The sequence below is a fragment of the Ranitomeya imitator genome, chromosome 2 (genome assembly GCF_032444005.1).
Source record: "Ranitomeya imitator isolate aRanImi1 chromosome 2, aRanImi1.pri, whole genome shotgun sequence".
NCBI classification, from domain to species: domain Eukaryota; kingdom Metazoa; phylum Chordata; class Amphibia; order Anura; family Dendrobatidae; genus Ranitomeya; species Ranitomeya imitator.
In genome coordinates, this window is record NC_091283.1 from 174954855 (window position 1) to 174976996 (window position 22142).

General features: G+C 42.0%; 1 protein-coding gene across 1 annotated transcript in view; it reads right to left on the bottom strand.

The window, feature by feature from the left end:
• Positions 1-8484: 8484 nt before the first annotated feature.
• The window catches only part of DBH (dopamine beta-hydroxylase), a 39734-nt gene continuing 26076 nt past the window's right edge, over positions 8485-22142 (bottom strand). Inside the window, exons 7-12 of the mRNA XM_069755535.1 lie at positions 21126-21269; positions 20653-20691; positions 16148-16207; positions 12834-12961; positions 12244-12403; positions 8485-8945 (exon numbers count right to left, since the gene is read on the bottom strand). Of these exons, the coding sequence (XP_069611636.1) occupies positions 8811-8945; positions 12244-12403; positions 12834-12961; positions 16148-16207; positions 20653-20691; positions 21126-21269 (666 nt within the window). The 3' untranslated portion in view covers positions 8485-8810. The remainder of the gene's footprint in view (positions 8946-12243; positions 12404-12833; positions 12962-16147; positions 16208-20652; positions 20692-21125; positions 21270-22142) is intronic.

Genomic DNA, 22142 nt, shown 5'->3' on the forward strand with positions numbered 1-22142 from the left:
TTTATGGCGGGGGACATGACGGATTTAGCATTGTCATAGTCATGCTCCATGACTGGACATCTCTCAAAAGTTTGGTCATTGGAGTTTTGATTGCTGGACCCAAGTCCTAAATGGGGCTATGAAGTTTTATCACTTGTAACACCTCTTATACATAATGGTACGGTCCATCCTAGACTGACCCTGATCAAGCAATGAAGTCATGATGGGAAAAGGCCATCAAAGAGGACCTGCCACCTTACCCAAGTCCTGGCCAGCGGTCATTCACACCCCTCCAGTTGGTGAAATGAGAATTTGCTATCTGTACAAGAAATGCGGTGAGCTACAGAGGGATTTGTAGTTTTTCATAGATGCAGGTGCCAAAATCTAATATTATCATAAAGGGGTTGTACAGGGTTAGAAAAACATACCTGCTTTCTTCCAAAAACAGCTCAGCTCTAATGAAGTTAATGGACCCGAGCTTCAATAGCACACACAGCCTGTAGACAAGTGTGGCGCTATTTCTGAAGAAAAGCTGAGATTTGTTTTTTAACCCTTTTTAATCCCTTTAAAGAGGCCCTGACAACAGGTGAAACGTGGCCAATTTTTTACTATTATTTTATTCCTGCTCTCCTGCTGAGAATTGCGTACTCCCTTCTCCATTTATTTGTGGCTAATTTGTACGGTTTTTACTAAGGGGCATGGCTTTCAGATCCTCTGGGGTGTGTCTTTAGGCTGATTGGCTTAATTACCCTGTGAGACATGCCACTTTGTAAAGACCATACGAAATAGCACTGAATAAAAAGGTCAATGTTTCTGAAACTTGATGATGGATTTTAAAAGATGAAAAAATGGAATACCCACTGGAGAATAAAATAAAAGCAAAAACTGGTCACTTTTGATAGGTAAATGAAGTTGGTATTGGGATTTTTCAAAGTAGCCTTTAAATACGTACTGGATATCTGTGGAACCAAGTTGCAATTTCAGATTTGATCCATATACATGTGTGGTGCTGTTTTTGGAACCAAGCATTTTTTTTCTTAAACCTCGGAAAACCTATTTAACCAATTATATTCGACCGATGGACAACTTTATAGGGGCAAAGATAAAAGATTTTCATCCACCACCACCAACCATACTGATTTTTTAACATCACTAACATCAGGTAGAACGTAGTGTGGATAAGTAAATGTTTCTTTTAGGGGGCTGACTGCACAATGCGGGTGTGACACATTGTTCGTGTTCTGCGGGGGTGGCTGGGTGTTTGAGAAACGTGACTGCTCTATGATTATGACAGTGAGCGAGCGTTACCTGTGTCAAGCTGTCTTATTGTGAGTGCTGACGGCAGGAAACGTCTACCTAACAATAGCACCAAAAATATAACAAACAAAGACGAAGCCCCCCATGGCGGACTCAGCTACTGAGCTTGGCCACAGCTCGTACCTCATAGCATACATAGTCTTCTTTCTATATCACTTTCCCATTTAAATTAATATCCTGAAATTGGGGTCATTCTTACATCATAAGTCTTGAAAATAATTTTTTTTTATCATTTTTCTCCATTTTTTTCAATTTGTTTTCATTATAATTTTTTCAGTTAATTTAGATATAGTTTTTCCTGCATTTTTTTATTATGTTTTTTTTCAGACATTTTTTCATTTTATCACTTTATTATATATTTTTATGATCATTTTGTATTATTCTATTGGCTACAACCAATATGGCATCAATGGGACATTACACAGCTTTTCTTGGGTCCTGATTCACTCCGATTCTACTAATGACCACTATTAAAGGGATTGCCCTATGGAGCCTATTATGACATGTGGGTGTCATAAAGGGGATCCAGGTAAGCTGCTTCATTTGAGTGGGCGCCATAGAATTGCACGATTGGCGCGACAAGACTGCACACTGAATGGAGACTTATCAAGTTATGTACTCGCCCATCGATTGAAAGCATACAGTTATGTGAAAAAGTATTTGCCCCCTTTCCTGATTTCCTATTCTTTTGCATGTTTGTCACACTTAAACGTTTCAGATCACCAAACAAATGTAAATATTAGACAGAGATAACACAAGTAAACACAAAATGCAGTTTTTAAATGAAGGCCTTTATTATTAAGAGAAAAATAAATCCAAACCTACAGAGCCCTGTGTGTAAAAGTGATTGCCCCCCCTCCTTAAAACAAATTAATTGTGGTTTATCACATCTTTGGGAAGCGGAGTTCAAATTCCCTAGCCACACCCAGGCCTGATTACTGCCACACCTGTTCTCAATCAAGAAATCACTTAAATAGGACCTGCATGAAAAAGTTAAATATTCAAAAAGATCCTCAAAAGCTAGACATCATGCTGTGATCCGAAGAAATTCTGGAACAAATAAGAAACAAAGTAATTGAGATCTATCAGTCTGGAAAAGGTTATAAAGCAATTTCTAAAGCTTTGGGACTCCAGCGAACCACAGTGAGAGCCGCTATCCAGAAATTGCGAAAACATAAAACATTGGTGACCCCTCCCAGGATTAGCCGGCTGACCAAAATTACCCCAAGAGCACTGCAACGACTAATCCAAGAGGTCACAAAAGATCCCACAGCAACCAACAGTAAAATATGGTGGTGGTAGTGTGATAGTCTGGGGCTGTTTTGCCGCTTCAGGACCTGGAAGACTTGCTGTGGTAAATAGAAGCAGGAATTCTGCTTCCTACCAAAAAATCCTGAATGAGAATGTACGGTCGTCTGTGACCTCAAGCTGAAGCGCACTTGGGTTGTGCAGCAGGGGAATGACCCAAAACACACCAGAAAGTCCACCTCTGAATGACTTACGAAAAACGAAATTAAGACTTTGGAGTGGCCTAGTCAAAGTCCTTCCTTTAATCCAGTTTAGATGCTGTGGCATGACTTTAAAAAGGCAGTTCATGCTCGGAAACCTTCCAATGTGGCTGAATTACAACAATTCTGCAAAGATGAGTGGCCAAAATTCCTCCAGAGCGTTGTAAAAGGCTCATTGCCAGTTATCACAAATGCTTGATTGCAATTGTTGCTGCTAAGGGCGGCCCAACCAGTTATTAGGTTTAGAGGGCAATCACTTTCTCCCACAGGGCCCTGTAGGTTTGGATTTCTTTTTTTCCTTAATAATAAAGATCTTCATTTAAAAACTGCACTTCGTGATTACTTGTGTTATCTTTGTCTAATATTTACATTTGTTTGGTGATCTGAAACATTGAAGTGTGACAAACATGCAAAATAATAGGAAATCTTGTAGAAACAACTACATACATGTCTGGTATTTCAGTTGAAGACTGAGTTGTAATACCAAGCATAGCCTGTGAGTAGATGTGGAGCTGTTTTTAATCTTGCACTGCCCCTTTAACTTTTTTTCATTTTGTGTTTGTTGTTAATCTGTTGAAGCAGGAGGCTTAGGATGAGCAGTATTTTATCTGCTGTAATGTATGTTTTGATCAGATGGAAAGAAGTAAATGTTATCGGTTATAGGAATATGTCTGCGACCACAGACTACTGGGATCCTTTTTAAAGGCACAGACCTTGTATCTGTTTGCCCACTGCATTTTCACCCTGACATGTCAATTGCAGATGCGAGCATTGCCCTGACATTACATAATCTCCCAGTTCTTGCACAATTTAACCTTTCTGAGATCATTAGCCGTTCAGAGAAAGCCCCGAAGGGCATTGCCCAGCTCCGATGCCAGCTGTCTGCCGCCTCATATTCATGTATGAGATAACGTTCCAAACGCAAATATGGAGATTGCATTTCTCTGACTCCGGGCGAACCTGATAAAGACCTCACTGAAGTTTCCCTTTTTTTGTGACAACTAAGCACTCCGTTCCCGCTCCCGACTCCCCCAACTGATACACCTGTAAACTGACAAGGGAACGAGGTCTTCGGCGTAAATAGTTTGCGGCCCCTCGGCAGGATTCGGTGAGGATGCCAAGTTCCTTAGAGGAGTTCAGTTCTGCTGAGCGCAGCTTAAGTGACAGCGGTGAGGAGACACTGAAGGTGAAGTCTTGGTCTACACGGTGCAGCCAACGCGTGGTTCTACCGCAAATTGGTGCCATTAATGGCCACATGCGGATAAAATAAAAATAATGCCTTGGTCATATCGCATGATATCATCCCTAAAGTGGCCATACATATTAGATTTAAAGGGATTTTGCAACAGCTCTGCCGTGAGAAGAGTTGCTGATTTGGCATCCATCGGCATCTTTCCAAGTCTTGTGCTCCTGTGATGAGAACAGCATATGTGCCCAATACTTGTCCAGTGCACATAAAATCAATTGATGCCTTATAGATCTGCAAGCGAGAGCAACACCTTTTATGTGCACACGTCCGGAATTTCCGCGGCAATTCCGCAACTCCCTGCTGTTGTTATAACACATGCGGAATTGGCATGTGTTTTCCCGCTAAACACTAGTGTTTTCCAAGCGTAATTAGCTTGCAGAATGCTAGCGTTTTCCAAGCGATCTGTAGCATCGCTTGGAAAACTGATTGACAGGTTGGTCACACTTGTCAAACATAGTGTTTGACAAGTGTGACCAACTTTTTACTATTGATGCTGCCTATGCAGCATCAATAGTAAAAAATAAATTAAAAAAAAATAAAAAATCATGATATTCTCACCTTCCGGCGGCCCCCGCAGTCTTCCTGCTCCTTGCGATGCTCCCGTTCCCAGTAATGCCTCGCGACAATGACCCCAGATGACGTAGCATCACGCGAGACCGCTACTTCATCACAGGTCATTGCCGCGAGGCATCACTGGGAACGGAAGCATTGTGAGGAGCGGGAAGACTGCGGGGGCCGCCGGAAGGTGAGAATATCAAATCTGCAGGTGGTCGGGCATCTAGGAAATAGCGACCACAATATTGTACAGTTTCACCTGTCTTTCACTAGGGGGACTTGTCAGGGAGTCACAAAAACACTGAACTTTAGGAAGGCAAAGTTTGACCAGCTTAGAGATGCCCTTAATCTGGTAGACTGGGACAATATCCTCAGAAATAAGAATACAGATAATAAATGGAAAATGTTTAAGAACATCCTAAATAGGCAGTGTAAGCGGTTTATACCTTGTGGGAATAAAAGGACTAGAAATAGGAAAAACCCAATGTGGCTAAACAAAGAAGTAAGACAGGCAATTAACAGTAAAAAGAAAGCATTTGCACTACTAAAGCAGGATGGCACCATTGAAGCTCTAAAAAACTATAGGGAGAAAAATACTTTATCTAAAAAACTAATTAAAGCTGCCAAAAAGGAAACAGAGAAGCACATTGCTAAGGAGAGTAAAACTAATCCCAAACTGTTCTTCAACTATATCAATAGTAAAAGAATAAAAACTGAAAATGTAGGCCCCTTAAAAAATAGTGAGGAAAGAATGGTTGTAGATGACGAGGAAAAAGCTAACATATTAAACACCTTCTTCTCCACGGTATTCACGGTGGAAAATGAAATGCTAGGTGAAATCCCAAGAAACAATGAAAACCCTATATTAAGGGTCACCAATCTAACCCAAGAAGAGGTGCGAAACCGGCTAAATAAGATTAAAATAGATAAATCTCCGGGTCCGGATGGCATACACCCACGAGTACTAAGAGAACTAAGTAATGTAATAGATAAACCATTATTTCTTATTTTTAGGGACTCTATAGCGACGGGGTCTGTTCCGCAGGACTGGCGCATAGCAAATGTGGTGCCAATATTCAAAAAGGGCTCTAAAAGTGAACCTGGAAATTATAGGCCAGTAAGTCTAACCTCTATTGTTGGTAAAATATTTGAAGGGTTTCTGAAGGATGTTACTCTGGATTATCTCAATGAGAATAACTGTTTAACTCCATATCAGCATGGGTTTATCAGGAATCGCTCCTGTAAAACCAATCTAATCAGTTTTTATGAAGAGGTAAGCTATAGGCTGGACCACGGTGAGTCATTGGACGTGGTATATCTCGATTTTTCCAAAGCGTTTGATACCGTGCCGCACAAGAGGTTGGTACACAAAATGAGAATGCTTGGTCTGGGGGAAAATGTGTGTAAATGGGTTAGTAACTGGCTTAGTGATAGAAAGCAGAGGGTGGTTATAAATGGTATAGTCTCTAACTGGGTCGCTGTGACCAGTGGGGTACCGCAGGGGTCGGTATTGGAACCTGTTCTCTTCAACATATTCATTAGTGATCTGGTAGAAGGTTTACACAGTAAAATATCGATATTTGCAGATGATACAAAACTATGTAAAGCAGTTAATACAAGAGAAGATAGTATTCTGCTACAGATGGATCTGGATAAGTTGGAAACTTGGGCTGAAAGGTGGCAGATGAGGTTTAACAATGATAAATGTAAGGTTATACACATGGGAAGAGGGAATCAATATCACCATTACACACTGAACGGGAAACCACTGGGTAAATTTGACAGGGAGAAGGACTTGGGGATCCTAGTTAATGATAAACTTACCTGGAGCAGCAAGTGCCAGGCAGCAGCTGCCAAGGCAAACAGGATCATGGGGTGCATTAAAAGAGGTCTGGATACACATGATGAGAGCATTATACTGCCTCTGTACAAATCCCTAGTTAGACCGCACATGGAGTACTGTGTCCAGTTTTGGGCACCGGTGCTCAGGAAGGATATAATGGAACTAGAGAGAGTACAAAGGAGGGCAACAAAATTAATAAAGGGGATGGGAGATCTACAATACCCAGATAGTTTAGCGAAATTAGGATTATTTAGTCTAGAAAAAAGACGACTGAGGGGCGATCTAATAACCATGTATAAGTATATAAGGGGACAATACAAATATCTTGCTGAGGATCTGTTTATACCAAGGAAGGTGACGGGCACAAGGGGGCATTCTTTGCGTCTGGAGGAGAGAAGGTTTTTCCACCAACATAGAAGAGGATTCTTTACTGTTAGGGCAGTGAGAATCTGGAATTGCTTGCCTGAGGAGGTGGTGATGGCGAACTCAGTCGAGGGGTTCAAGAGAGGCCTGGATGTCTTCCTGGAGCAGAACAATATTGTAACATACAATTATTAGGTTCTGTAGAAGGACGTAGATCTGGGGATTTATTATGATGGAATACAGGCCTTACTAACCATGTTACAATGTTACTAATATCATGATTTTTTATTTTCATTCTTTTTTTTTTTTACAGGTATATGGTTCCCAGGGCCTGGAGGAGAGTCTCCTCTCCTCCACCCTGGGTACCAACCGCACATGATCCGGTTACTTCCCACATGGTGGGCATAGCCACATGCAGAAAGTAAGCGGATCAATGCATTCCTATGTGTGCGATTCTGCACAAGGAATGAACATGCTGCGTTTTTTTCCGGAATGCGATTCCGCCGTGGGAAAAAACATGTGCACAAAAAATGCGGATTGCATTCTAATAATAAGATGCTTAATGTATGCGTTTTTTTAGCGGTTTTATCGTGTTTTTATAGCGGAAAACCGCCGAAAAAACATGAAAAATCCTAAACGTATGCACACAGCCTAAATGTTGTCTAAACCCACAAACAAAATGTTTATGGGTTAATCCCTATCTTCGGATGTCGGAAGAAAGGAGGATTGAGCATGTTGAATTTCAACATGTCCCATCCCTTTGGTCCTTGAGATATAAGGTGGAGATTAGGAGATGTCTGCTAACGGCTCACTATCACTTATATACATCGCTGTTGGTAGTAAATTCACGCCTGAAAATCAAACAGGGCCACCTACTTTTGGGCAGATTTACATAAAACCCCTGAATTTTCCATTATTTTATCTAAAAATTGGGATAGTCTTGGCCAAGCATGACTGGAGATTTGGAAGCCCTGGTGGCTGCGAGAGTTCGATAACTGTTAGATGTGGCTGCTGAGGAAGATGATGATGTTTTCGGGAGGATTCCGCACAGGGAAAAGTGTGTTCTTGGTTTATGAGTGATTCATGCTTAAAGGGGCATTCTTCCATTAAATTTGATGTCCAATCTGAGGGCGGCGAGTGATAAGGGGAGAGAGGGCTGAGCAGATCGATATATAGTTTTGTGGGAAAAGATTTTTATAAGCTGTAATTTATTGATCCCGCTCTTGCCGTGCCTATGAGTCCAGAGGGCGGTCTTACTCAGTTGACAAAATAGAGGGCTGTCACTCATTGAGTGAGACCGCCCACTGGACTCCTAAGTGCAAGTCAGCAATTAAAATTAATATATGGCAACTTCTACTAAATCTTTTTCTAAAAGTCTACTTTCCTCTTCTTGTTGTAGTAATATTAATCTCCCACCAGCACAGATCAGAAATAATTTTAATAAAACACAATTCTTTTTTTCCAGAAGATACGGTACTTGGTTCATTTAGTTTTACAGTTCACAATCAATATCACTTGCAGTACCACTGTTCACCACAGCTGCCAGCAATTACTTTCCATAGATATCAATTCAACAGCGCCCCCCTCCCCAGTTTAATGTACTACAAAACCTATTTTTCTCCAAAATACTAATATTTTAAAATATAATAACTCAGGAAAGAAAGAACATAGAGAAATGGGAAACATTTTATTAGAATCAGCCATAAAGGACCTCCAACTTATCAAATGTTAAAAAATGGATGCTACATCTTCTTTAAATGACAAAAACAAAGAGTAAATCACTGTGTTGTGTCAATGCGGAGATACAGATACGTTTTCTGCTCATCTGTCCAAAAATATTTGTATCTTTTGATGTGAAAATACTTTATATTGTTGTTTTTATAGATGGATGACTTAATAGTTGGCATCAGCTGTAGGTGGTGATGTGAGCAGATCACCAAAAACCCAAAGAAATGGGATGAATGGGTTTTTTCCACCAGTTGCACATTTCATGTCTTCAATGGTATCCCCAATTCTTTATAGTCACAATGGCTGGTCCGGCAGGCACGGAGACCTCTTGGGGCGGGCAGCTGGTAACTTTGGGTGCCAGGGCTTCTTTAATCACTGGTAATGGCTGCTTCTCCCACTGTCCCTGAAAAGGGAAAAAGAGCCAGCAGTCAGTAATGGATTTTAATAAGGGCAGCAGTGGTTAATCCCATACCCTTTCCTAGTGCATACCTCTATAGGGTAACAAAAATTGGGTACGAATTGTCCACAGGGTCCTGGATGACAAACCCCAATTCCATAATGTGCCTACCCCCCCCCAATAGTGACCGCTCTGTATATCGGGGTCATTCGCCCAGTTAAATCCCAGCTGGTCTCCGCAGTTCTTTTTCAATAGACCTATTTTATTTTTCTCCAATGCGGCGTGAAATCTGTCATTCAATTTCCTACAAACACCTTCCCGCAGAGCGAAGAGAGAAAAAAAAGAGCCGAAATACAAAATACCTTTTCTATTCTACGGCAAGTAAAAAAAAAAAAAAAATATATATATATATATATATATATATATATATATATATATGTAAGAAAGCGCTGAGCGATTCCGCCTCCTCCCCCGAGAGAGCGAGCGACGGGGGCGGAGGGGGTGCTCGTGTTTATTCCATCTCACTAGCAGCGTGGGTGAGCAGCGCATTAGTAGTGTTTATCCCCAAAAAGATTACTTGTTCCTTCCCCGTGGGAAAACATTTCACCCAGCTCAGAGCGAAAACAAAGCCGTATTCACAGGCGAGCAGAGAAAAGTGCAGTGTAGGACTGCGCCGCGTATAGATTAGGGAATTATAGGTTTCTGTGTCTCACGGTTTATAAAACGAGGGCTTTCGAGAACCTGATCCCTCCACACCTCTATATAGAATTTGTATTCTTCAGTGCTCATTAAGAAATGTGTGGGACGAAGGTTACATTATCCCGAGGTGCAGTGCAGGGAAAAAGCTACGAAATGTATACTGGAAGCTGAAAGCAAAATCTAGATGCCCCTTCACCCTTCATGTGGCCCATTTTCTTTATTATATATTAGGGATTTAGCTGGTACCGCAGGGGTGGAACTATAGAGGGGGCAAATGCACATGAGTTCTGGAGCCTGGGAAGGCTGAAAGGCTCCCCTGCCTTATGAGACCACCGCTGTACTGTTATCTGTCCGGGCTCTCCATCCTTCTCCGGTGGCCAGCTCCCCTGTCCTGCCTGCAGTACCAGGCTCTCCATCCTTCCCCTCCGGTGGCCAGTTCCCCTGTTCAGACTCCAGTGCCAGGCTCTCCATCCTTCTCCGGTGGCCAGTTCCCCTGTTCAGACTCCAGTGCCAGGCTCTCCATCCTTCTCCTCTGGTGGCCAGCTCCCCTGTCCCGACTCCAGTGCTAGGCTCTCCATCCTTCTCCAGGGGCCAGCTCCCCTGTCTCGGCTCCAGTGCCAGGCTCTCCATCCTTCTCCAGGGGCCAGCTACCCGTCCCGGCTCCAGTGCCAGGCCCTCCATCCTTCTCCAGGGGCAAGCTCCCCTGTACTGGCTCCAGTGCTGGGCTCTCCATCCTTCTCCAGGTACCAGATCCCCTGTACTGGCTCCAGTGCCAGGCTCTCCATCCTTCTCCAGGGGCTAGCTCCCCGTTCTGGCTCCAGTGCCAGGCTCTCCATCCTTCTCCAGGGGCAAGCTCCCCTGTACTGGCTCCAGTGCTGGGCTCTCCTTCCTTCCCCAGGTACCAGATCCCCTGTACTGGCTCCAGTGCCAGGCTCTCCATCCTTCTCCAGGGGCCAGCTACCCGTCCCGGCTCCAGTGCCAGGCCCTCCATCCTTCTCCAGGGGCAAGCTCCCCTGTACTGGCTCCAGTGCTGGGCTCTCCATCCTTCTCCAGGTACCAGATCCCCTGTACTGGCTCCAGTGCCAGGCTCTCCATCCTTCTCCAGGGGCTAGCTCCCCGTTCTGGCTCAAGTGCCAGGCTCTCCATCCTTCTCCAGGGGCAAGCTCCCCTGTACTGGCTCCAGTGCTGGGCTCTCCTTCCTTCCCCAGGTACCAGATCCCCTGTACTGGCTCCAGTGCCAGGCTCTCCATCCTTCTCCAGGGGCTAGCTCCCCGTTCTGGCTCCAGTGCCAGGCTCTCCATCCTTCTCCAGGGGCAAGCTCCCCTGTACTGGCTCCAGTGCTGGGCTCTCCATCCTTCTCCAGGTACCAGATCCCCTGTACTGGCTCCAGTGCCAGGCTCTCCATCCTTCTCCAGGGGCTAGCTCCCCGTCCTGGCTCCAGTGCCAGGCTCTCCATCCTTCTCCAGGGGCAAGCTCCCCTGTACTGGCTCCAGTGCTGGGCTCTCCATCCTTCTCCAGGTACCAGTTCCGCTGTACTGGCTCCAGTGCTGGGCTCACCATCCTTCTCCTCCAGGGCCTAGCTCCCCCTGCTGCTGTGCGTGTCAGGTTGTCTTGATAACCCGATATGCGCCAAGTGAGTATTCAGGTAGTTTGGCATCCCGCTTACACACCGCAAGGATCTACTTATTCACATTACCGCAATTATGCCTCCTGAGATACCCAGCTATGCTACACTGCTGGACTCTGCTTATCCTCACCACCACAAGTGCGTCTCTTAACCTTCCCAGCTCTGCTACATTTCTGATTATCCACAGTAACAAGTATACCTGACTATTTCACCATTCCACTCTACTGAATCAAGTACAGCCTTAAAAACCTGTCTCTGCTGCACTGTTTTCCTCAGCCAAAAATCTAGATAGTGTTTTGGTTTTTTTCTCATTTACACTGCCATACTTCTGTATCTGCTCCACACTGGACTCATACGCAATATGGTTATACTTTATATTATGGACTCTGCAGCATACTCAGCTCTTCTACATCACTGAGTCCGTTCTGCCACTCTGCTTCTGTTCCCCTGACGTCAGTGCTGAGGATGATCACACAAGATCCCCCCTGCCTTGCAGAGTGATTGTGTGGTGCCCCACATGGAGGCCAGTGGGCCCTTATCCCAAATTTTCATTCTATTGGAGTGCAGCTGTCTCCTGCCGGGGGCCGGCTGTGGTTGTGTTGGGTTCCATTATGGTCACAGTAGAGTTGATCTCTTGTCTACTCCATCCTTGACTCTACAAGCATAGAGCTTCACGGGTTCATCAAGCCCAGTGGGCGCTGGCATAGATATTCTCGTGTGGGCCCTTGGCATGTATAGGGCCCTGGTATCTGACCCTTCACATGACTATGCTGTGTAAAGTTTCTATATAGTTCTCCAACTAGGTCGGTAGAGAGACCCCCTTTAGCTCCAGGGACCTTCTGCGACTGCTACCTTTGCCCGATAATGACTCCTATGGTGGAGCTGGGATGCTAAACCATTGCCTGGTCCTCTGGTCACAGTGTGGTCGATTCTTGGCTTCTGACCGTTAATTGCAGCCCTCGAATCTATGATACTCACCGGGAACCTCACAGCAGAGGATTTGTTACAATGCATGGAGATGGGGGAATAACGATATAAGGAATCCAGGACTTCGCTGGTGAAGGAACTCCATGGGACCTCGTTGAACTGCTCGGTGACCGCTGACTGCGGACATGTGCAGACCTCCTCACCGCTGAATCTACGGGAACAACAGCTGTCAATGGGGGGTTGGGGTCATATAAAGGTACAATGGGACAGTGTTCTGAACATGACATGTTCCTGTCACTGGTGCAGGCACACACACAGAAGTGCAAGTAGTGGGGCCCTTACCATAAAGAGGTAGCTGTATTGGGTCAAAAAAATAGATAATTTTTTGCAGTGTACATGTGAACTTATGTTAATAAACTGCAAAAATAATTAGAATAAGAATGTCACCCTTGGGGGGGCGCTACGTGACACGGAAAACAAGGGTCAGGTCGAAGATGCAGTTGCCTAAGATAAAAATTGGCTTAACATGAATGCACAAAATAAGCACACTGCTCTCTTGCTGCCTGTCATCAGCCCTGTGATTTGATTGGCTACCAGGTGTTCTAGCCCCGCCCCCGAGGATCTCTCTCACGCTTCCTCACCTATTCACAAGGTTGAAATACTTCTTCAGATATCCGAGATCTACGTGGCTCTTGCACAGTTCCAGGTCAGTGCGGGGGTAATAATGTATATAGTTCACACACATCTCATCTGTAATGCTGAATCCACCCTAAGAAAAGCAACACAATAATAAAAAAGTAAGAGGCCGCCGCCATTTTTAAGGCAGAACCATCTGTACTTCTATATAGTGCCCCTATAATAGTGGTATTTATGTGCACTATGTGGTAGTATTATGCAGCACTATTACTCTTAGTACATCACTATTATGAAAGTACTACATGGCGGTATTAATATGTGTGCAGTAAATAGAGTACTCCATTTTTGAGGATTTTGTGTGAAATTATGTCCAATTTGTCTTTTTTCTCAGTTTTTTTTGTCTTGTTCCAAATTCCAATACATACAAAGGAAATACTTCTTTTTCTGGAACAATTTCAAGGGTGCCAAAACTTTCGGTTAGGACTGTATGCACACAATCGTGACACTATATCGTATTATTGTTCAGGCACTCTGTGGTACTGTTGCCTTTTCATTGTATGGCACTATCATGGAAGTATATGACAGTACTAATACATATGCACTAAATGGTAGTGTTCATAGTATAGCACTCCAAGGTAGTTTACTGTATGATATAGCATTATGAGGGCACTATATGGGTTTTTTATTTTTTCAGACTGTGGCACTATAATGTAAATACAATATAGTAGTACTGTTATGAGCAGGTTATATGGTACTGTTATCTTTTCACAATATTGCACTAATATGCAATGTAGGTAGTATATATCTGTATAGGTATGTGGGTGGCATTATATGGTGCTTTTATTTATTTTACAATTTGACACTATTATGTAAGTACCATACAACATTCTTAATATGTTACTTTTCACAGCATGGCACTATTATATTTCTATATAACAGTACTAATATAAGGTACTTTTATTTTTAACAGTATAGCACTGTCATGCAGATACTACAACCCCTGGCAAAAATTATGTAATCACCGGCCTTGGAGGATGTTCATTCAGTTGTTTAATTTTGTAGAAAAAAAGCAGATCACACACATGGCACAAAACTAAAGTCATTTCAAATGGCAACGTTCTGGCTTTAAGAAACACTAAAAGAAATAAAGAACAAAAAATGTGGTAGTCAGTAATGGTTACTTTTTTATCCAAGCATAGGGGAAAAATTATGGAGTCACTCAATTCTGGGGAAAAAATTATGGAATCATGAAAAACAAACAAAAAAACACTCCAAAACATCACTAGTATTTTGTTGCACCACCTCTGGCTTTTATAACAGCTTGCGGTCTCTGAGGCACGGACTTAATGAGGGTCACACAGGACTCTTCATCAATCTGGCTCCAACTTTCTCTGATTGCTGTTGCCAGATCAGCTTTGCAGGTTGGAGCCTTGTCATGGACCATTTTCTTCAACTTCCACCAAAGATTTTCAATTGGATTTTGATCCGAGCTATTTGCAGGCCATGGCATTGACCGTATGTGTCTTTTTTCAAGGAATGTTTGCACAGTTTTTGTTCTATGGCAGGATGCTTATCATCTTGAAAAATGATTTAATCATCCCCAAACATCCTTTCAATTGATGGGATAAGAAAAGTGTCCAAAATTTCAACATAAACTTGTGCATTTATTGAAGATGTAATGACAGCCATCTCCCCAGTGCCTTTACCTGACATGCATCCCCATATCATCAATGACTGTGGAAATTTGCATATTCTCTTCAGGCAGTCATCTTTATAAATCTCATTCAAATGGCACCAAACAAAAGTTCCAGCATCATCACCTTGCCCAATGCAGATTTGTGATTCATCACTGAATATGATTTTCATCCAGTCATCCACAGTCCACGATTGCTTTTCCTTAGCCCATTGTAACCTTGTTTTTTTCTGTTTAGGTGTTAATGATGGCTTTCGTTTAGCTTTTCTGTATGTAAATCCCATTTCCTTTAGGCGGTTTCTTACAGTTCGGTCACAGACGTTGACTCCAGTTTCCACCCATTCGTTCTTCATTTGTTTTGTTGTGCATTTCCTGTTTTGGAGACATATTGCTTGAAGTTTCCGGTCTTGACGCTTTGATGTCTTCCTTGGTCTACCAGTTTGTTTGCCTTTAACAACCTTCCCATGTTGTTTGTATTTGGTCCAGATTTTAGACACAGCTGACTGTGAACAACCAACATCTTTTGCAACATTGCGTGATGATTTACTCTCTTTTCAGAGTTTGATAATCCTCTCCTTTGTTTCAATTGAAATCTCTCGTGTTGGAGCCATGATTCATGTCAGTCCACTTGGTGCAACAGCTCTCCAAGGTGTGATCACTCCTTTTTAGATGCAGACTAACGAGCAGATCTAATTTGATGCAGGTGTTAGTTTTGGGAATGAAAATTTACAGGGCAGGCCGATACCATAATTTTTTCCTCAGAATTGAGTGACTCCATAATTTTTCACCTATGCTTGGATAAAAAAAGTCACCATTACTGACTACCACATTTTTTGTTCTTGATTTCTTTTAGTGTTTTTTAAAGCCAGAAAGTTGCAATTTGAAATGACTTTAGTTTTGTGCCATGTCTGTGATCTGCTTTTTTTCTACAAAATTAAGCAACTGAATGAATATCCTCCAAGGCCGGTGATTCCATAATTTTTGCCAGGGGTTGTATATAGCAGTATAACTATGTAGGTACTACGTATATGGCCTTATGTTTCTTCAGCCTTGCACCATTATGTAAGTATATGGCAGCATTAATATGTGCACACTATGTAGTATGGTTATGTTTTCATGTTATGACACTAATGTCTGGAAACTACAGCATTTCATTACTATGTAAGTGTTATAAGGCAGTTTTATTTGGACACTATATTGCACTGTTATTTAACTTTATGGCACCATTATGTTGTTACTATATAGCAGAATTCATATGTGTGCATTATATGGTACTATTATCTTTTTACAGTATGGCACTATTACGTAGACACTATACAACGGTATTATGTAGGCACTATATGGTACTTTTTCCATAGTGTGGTACTGTCCTGTTAATAGTGTATGCCAGTATTAATGCTGCTACTTTTTCATGGTATGGTAATATATAGGTGCTATATGGCTGTTTTTAGCCTTGCATGTGTAAGAGATAGGGAGATGGGGATGCGCTATCCACCATATTAAAGGGTCAGGGAGGGAAGATGATAGCCGCCATTGGCCTAGAATGACTCCACCATTATTTCTTCATAGATCAGGATGGAGAACCCGGGGAGAACTATAAGACACCAGTGTTGCACGAGTTCTCACCACTGTGACTTTGCTCCTGTCTTCTGTATTGTAAGAGCATCTCGTAATCAGCAAATCGCCCTGGGAGGCCAAATACACAACAAGTTCAGTACTACAGCCTACACGGGAAGGAAAAGGTTAACTGAAGAACATGCATGTTGCAAAACTAAAAACTACCTATGACATGCATATCCACTATAAAAACACTGCTGCTTTCTACCTGAAACAGCGCCCCTCCTGTGCATAGGTGGCATGTGGTACTGCAGCTCAACTCCACTGAATTCTATAGAGATGAGTTGCAATATCAGACACAACCTGTGGACTGGCGTGGCGCTGTTTTTAGTTTTCTAATCCAAGCAAACCCAAGATTTAAAGCAACATTAGAATTAATAGTAGCTGTGAGAGTGCCACTGGAAGTTTGCTGCTGTTGTGACCTTGATTTTACAGTACACTTAGGCCATTACACATAGCGATGTCAGAGTGCATTGTCCGCATAAGTGGTATTGACGTCTGTAAAAGCCGGGAACAATCTGATTAATAGATTCATCAGAAAAATAACTCCCCACCCGATCCTGCTCCATGCAGGCGGCTATAATTAAGAGATGAAAGCGCCCAGGTTGAAGGTTAATGAAAGTAAACATCACAAGGAATTAAGTCTGATGACGAGCGGTGGGATCGGGGCTTAGTGAATAAGCCGAGTTATTGACGAGGGGGTGCCGCAGCTTTAAAGAACGACTCCGCTAAAAATATATAAAAAAGGGGCCTGGTTTATAAAACATGATAAATCTGTTGGAAACCCAAGGTTAGGGGATACAGTTAGGTTTAGGGCAGGGTTAGATTTAGGGCTATGCTCTAGGTTTAGTTTAGGGCTACAGTTAGGTTTACGGCTAGGCTTTCATTTAGGGCTACAGTTACTGCTAGAGTTCGGTTTAGGGATAGTGATTGATTTAAGGCTAGGGTTTGATTTAGGCAAATGGTTAGATTTAAGGTTAGTTAGGGCTAGAGTTAGGGCTATAGCTAGGATTAGGGCTACAGTTAAGGCTAGGTTTTGTTTTTGGGTTAGGTGTACGGTCTAAAGTTAGGGCTAGAATTAGCTTTAGGGCTAGGATTTGGTTTAATACTACGGTTAGGGCTAGAGTTAGGACTAGGATTTTGTTTAGAGCTACTGTTTGTGCCTGAGTTATGTATAGGGCCATGGTTAGGTTTAGGGCTAGGGCTAGTCCTAAGGTAATACAAAAACACAAAAACATCAATTAAAATAGTATAAAAAAGCAACAACAAAAAATTAATAACAAGGTACCGTATACCTTTTTATTTTGTAACCTGTTTGACAGATTTCAACAAAAGAGCTAAAAAAATAGAGGAACTATAATTACATCAGATCAGTATTTTTTTTTTAAATACAGTATATGTGCTAAGGAGTTCAATACTGGTCACAGGGTCTCCGGTATATACTTAAGACCCCCAAAAAACTTATTAAGAAAAATAGGCAAAAAAAATTCCAAATGATTAAAATATATAACATTTTATTAACACATTAAAAAATCATAACACCATAAAAATAGAGACAGAAAAAAAAATTAATAGATAATTAAATATTATCTAATTATCTAATATTAATTTATATATTAAATGTAATAGATAATTACAATATATAAAATAATAAGGGAACAGATGTACAAAATGATTAATTTGTCAATTCATCATAATTTACCAAATGATGCAATAGGGCATAAGGTATCAATAAATGTAAGTAGGAACAGAATTGCATAAATAAAGGCATCAAGAAGTCATGAGGAAAGTGCTGCATGCAAAATTATTGTGCATACATGATCTGATCAAATAAAAAGTAATAAATAAAGAATTTGTGTATCAAATATAGTCAATTTATAATGAAAAATTGATCAGACTATGGCTCAGTATATTGCACATAACCACACTGCATAATGGCCAAAACAGAATATATATAATTTAACCACATAATGTGTGGATAACAATAAAGGTGAGTAAACCCATCTATAGAGAGCCCAGTGGATACTATTAAACATATGCATGGAGTCTGATGGAAAATACATTCATGCCAGCACCGATACTGCACACTACATCCCCCTCCACAAACTCCAACGCGCGTTTCGCACTGCTTCGAAGCAGTGTGAAACGCGCATTGGAGTTAGTGCACACCACGTCCCCCTCCACAATCGGTGCTGGCATGAATGTATTTTCCATCAGGCTTCATGCATACACTGCGTGAAGGATTATTAGGCAAGTTGTATTTTGATCACATGATACTTTTTATACATGTTTTCCTACTCCAAGCTGTTCAGGCTTGAGAGCCAACTACCAATTAAGTAAATCAGGTGATGTGCATCTCTGTAATGAGAAGGGGTGTTGTCTAATGACATCAAAACCCTATATAAGGTGTGCTTAATTATTAGGCAACTTCCTTTCCTTTGGCAAAATGTGTCAGAAGAGAGATTTGACCGGCTCTGAAAAGTCCAAAATTGTGAGATGTCTTGCAGAGGGATGCGGCAGTCTTGAAATTGCCAAACTTTTGAAGCGTGATCACCGAACAATCAAGTGTTTCATAGCAAATAGCCAACAGGGTGGCAAGAAGCGTGTTGGGCAAAAAAGGCGCAAAATAATTGCCCATGAATTGAGGAAAATCAAGCGTGAAGCTGCCAAGATGCCATTTGCCACCAGTTTTGCCATATTTCAGAACTGCAACGTTACTAGAGTAACAAAAAGCACAAGGTGTGCGATACTCAGGGACATGGCCAAGGTAAGGAAGGCTGAAAAACGACCACCTTTGAACAAGAAACATAAGATAAAACGTCAAGACTGGGCCAAGAAATATCTTAAGACTGACTTTTCAAAGGTTTTATGGACTGATGAAATGAGAGTGACTCTTGATGGGCCAGAGGCTGGATCAGTAAAGGGCAGAGAGCTCCACTCCGACTCAGACGCCAGCAAGGTGGAGGTGGGGTACTGGTATGGGCTGGTATCATCAAAGATGAACTTGTGGGACCTTTTCAAGTTGAGGATGGAGTGAAGATCAACTCCCAGACCTACTGCCAGTTTCTGGAAGACAACTTCTTCAAGCAGTGGTACAGGAAGAAGTCGGTATCGTTCAAGAAAAACATGATTTTCATGCAGGACAACGCTCCATCACATGCCTCCAACTACTCCACAGCGTGGCTGGCCAGTAAAGGTCTCAAAGAAGAAAAAATAATGACATGGCCCCCTTGTTCACCTGATCTGAACCCCACAGAGAACCTGTGGTCCCTCATAGAATGTGAGATCTACAGGGAGGGAAAACAGTCCACCTCTCGGAACAGTGTCTGGGGGCTGTGGTGGCTGCTGCACGCAATGTTCATCATAAACAGATCAAGCAACTGACAGAATCTATGGATGGAGGCTGCTGAGTGTCATCATAAAGAAAGGTGGCTATATTGGTCACTAATTTTTGGGAGTTTTGTTTTTGCATGTCAGAAATGTTTATTTCAAATTTTTGTGCAGTTATATTGGTTTACCTGGTGAAAATAAACAAGTGAGATGGGAATATATTTGGTTTTTATTAAGTTGCCTAATAATTCTGCACAGTAATAGTTACCTGCACAAAAAGATATCCTCCTAAGATAGCCAAATATAAAGATAACTCACTCCAACTTCCAAAAATATTAAGCTTTGATATTTATGAGTATTTTGGGTTGATTGAGAATATAGTTGTTGATCAATAATAAAAATAATCCTCTAAAATACAACTTGCCTAATAATTCTGCGCACAGTGTATGTTTAACAGTATCCACTGGGCTCTCTATAGATGGGGTTTACTCACCTTTATTGTTATCCACACATTATGTGGTTAAATTATATTTATTCTGTCTTGGGCATTATGCAGTGTGGTTATGTGCAATATACTGAGTCATAGTCTGATCAATTATTCATTATAAATTGACTCTATTTGATACACAAATTCTTTATTTATTACGTTTTATTTGGTCAGATCATGTATGAACAATATATTTTGCGCGCAGCACTTTCCTTATGACTATTTGATGCCTTTATTTATGCAATGGTTCTGTTCCTACTTATATTTATTGATACATTCTGCCCTATTGCATTATTTGATAAATTATGATGAATTGACAGTTTAATCATTTTCCGCACCTGTTCCTCCTCTTATTTGATGTATTGTAATTATCTATTACAATTTTTATTTTTTTCTTTCTGTCTATTTTTATGGTGCTATGGTGTATAATGTGTTAATAAAATTAAATATATTTTAATCATTTGGATTGTTTTTAACTAATTTTTTTTACCAAATTTTTGAGGTCTTCAGTTGGTTCGTAGGCATTTATGCGTTCTTTATCTTTGGTATTTCCTTCTATTTAAAATACTATCCTTGCCCCAGGCATTGGTTCCCATCCCTATACCATTGAGCCCAGCAATATATACTTCTTCTCAATACTCCAAATGAACACTTTAAGGGTTAAATAAGCCAATTTTAGATCCCGAATTTTACCTACTGGTAAAACTTGGACAGGTTTCTTCAGCATCCTGATCTCCTGTGGAAACAAATAAAAAACATGGGAATTAGGTGAAGTTGTAATTAAGTCCATGTTTGAAAAGTGGGATATATCAGGTCATTGTATGTGTACACTGCAGGACGCTATACACACTACACCTCCAACAATGCGACACAGCAGAGTACACACAGGTCGTGAGCCAGCAGAAGGCGACAGGCAAAAATACAGATGTGCTACCCATCCCTAAATATCTTGTGCATTGTTTTCGAAGCCCATGGGACCACATGGAGGATGGTGTCCCTACAAAGCTGGCCCCTTCTCCATGGGTGGTAAGAACCTGGCATGGGCACCACCTCTCTACATCTCCATGATATGGGGTGATGATATCAAGCTCTAATAGTAGGGAGCCCCATTTTGCTTTTTGGTTCAGTTCCTCCTCCTATATGGACGCTTCAAGTCCAGAGATCCCTTACCTGAAAGTGTGGGCTGAAATGTTTGTCTTCATTCACAATGGCCATTTCCTTTTGGTCCCGCACCAACATGGTGGTCACTGCTCGCCCTGTTAAATGAGTGTGAAGCTGAGAGGCAAATATGTGGATGCCGCCTGAGGGAAGGGCCTGCGACACAAAAATATGGCTATAATATATACAAGGGGGCACCATGTGAAATGTGCCATTTACATCACTAGCGTCTTATATATCTGTCCCTTACATGTCACATCACTCTAAACACCTGTGTAATCCCAAAAAAATAACAAAAGTGAGTTTTCTGTGTGCGTCTTAATTATTCATACATCAATCTTCATGTAAATGTCTGTTCTGCATGAGAGGATGAGGCAGAGACATGAGAGGCGATGGAGGATACAGAAACTCAGTATCCAGAAAGTAACAAAGGTTCGGTCCAGGCATGACCAGCCGAGAGAGGTCACCAGATGCCCACCCATCTGACTATACAACTACAATTCCCAGTATGCCTATCTGTGGTGTTTTATTTGCTTTGTGACCCCCTAATTTCTGAGTACACCCCTAAGGAAGTCTATCACTGGGAAAAGATCACTTTTTGCTGAGGCCATTGTGAGTCATTCATTGTGGAAGGTTTCTCTGCTTTCCCAGGATCCAGCTCAGCTTATTATTTGCCATTCTGCAGGTTCCAATGTCCATGACTCCAACCCCTGAGCTAGAACAAGTTGCCATCCAAGCTTTGGGCAGAGTGAGGCCAACGGCTGGTAGTCCCCGAGTGTCAGAATAGCAGGACATTAGTGATAATTCAGTGCCAATAAGACTATCCGCCCACACTACCCACTCACAGGATGGTGGCCGGCATCTACTAACTCTTCCTGGTGCTTCCCTTAATTCCTAAAAACTTCTAGTCTACCTTGGAAGAACGTGACACATAAAAGGCCCGGGGGCAGGGTGATGTAGCTGGGGCACCATGTGTGTGAGAGTATATGCAGCATAGAGCATGTGCAGTATGAAGTATGTGTACAGTAT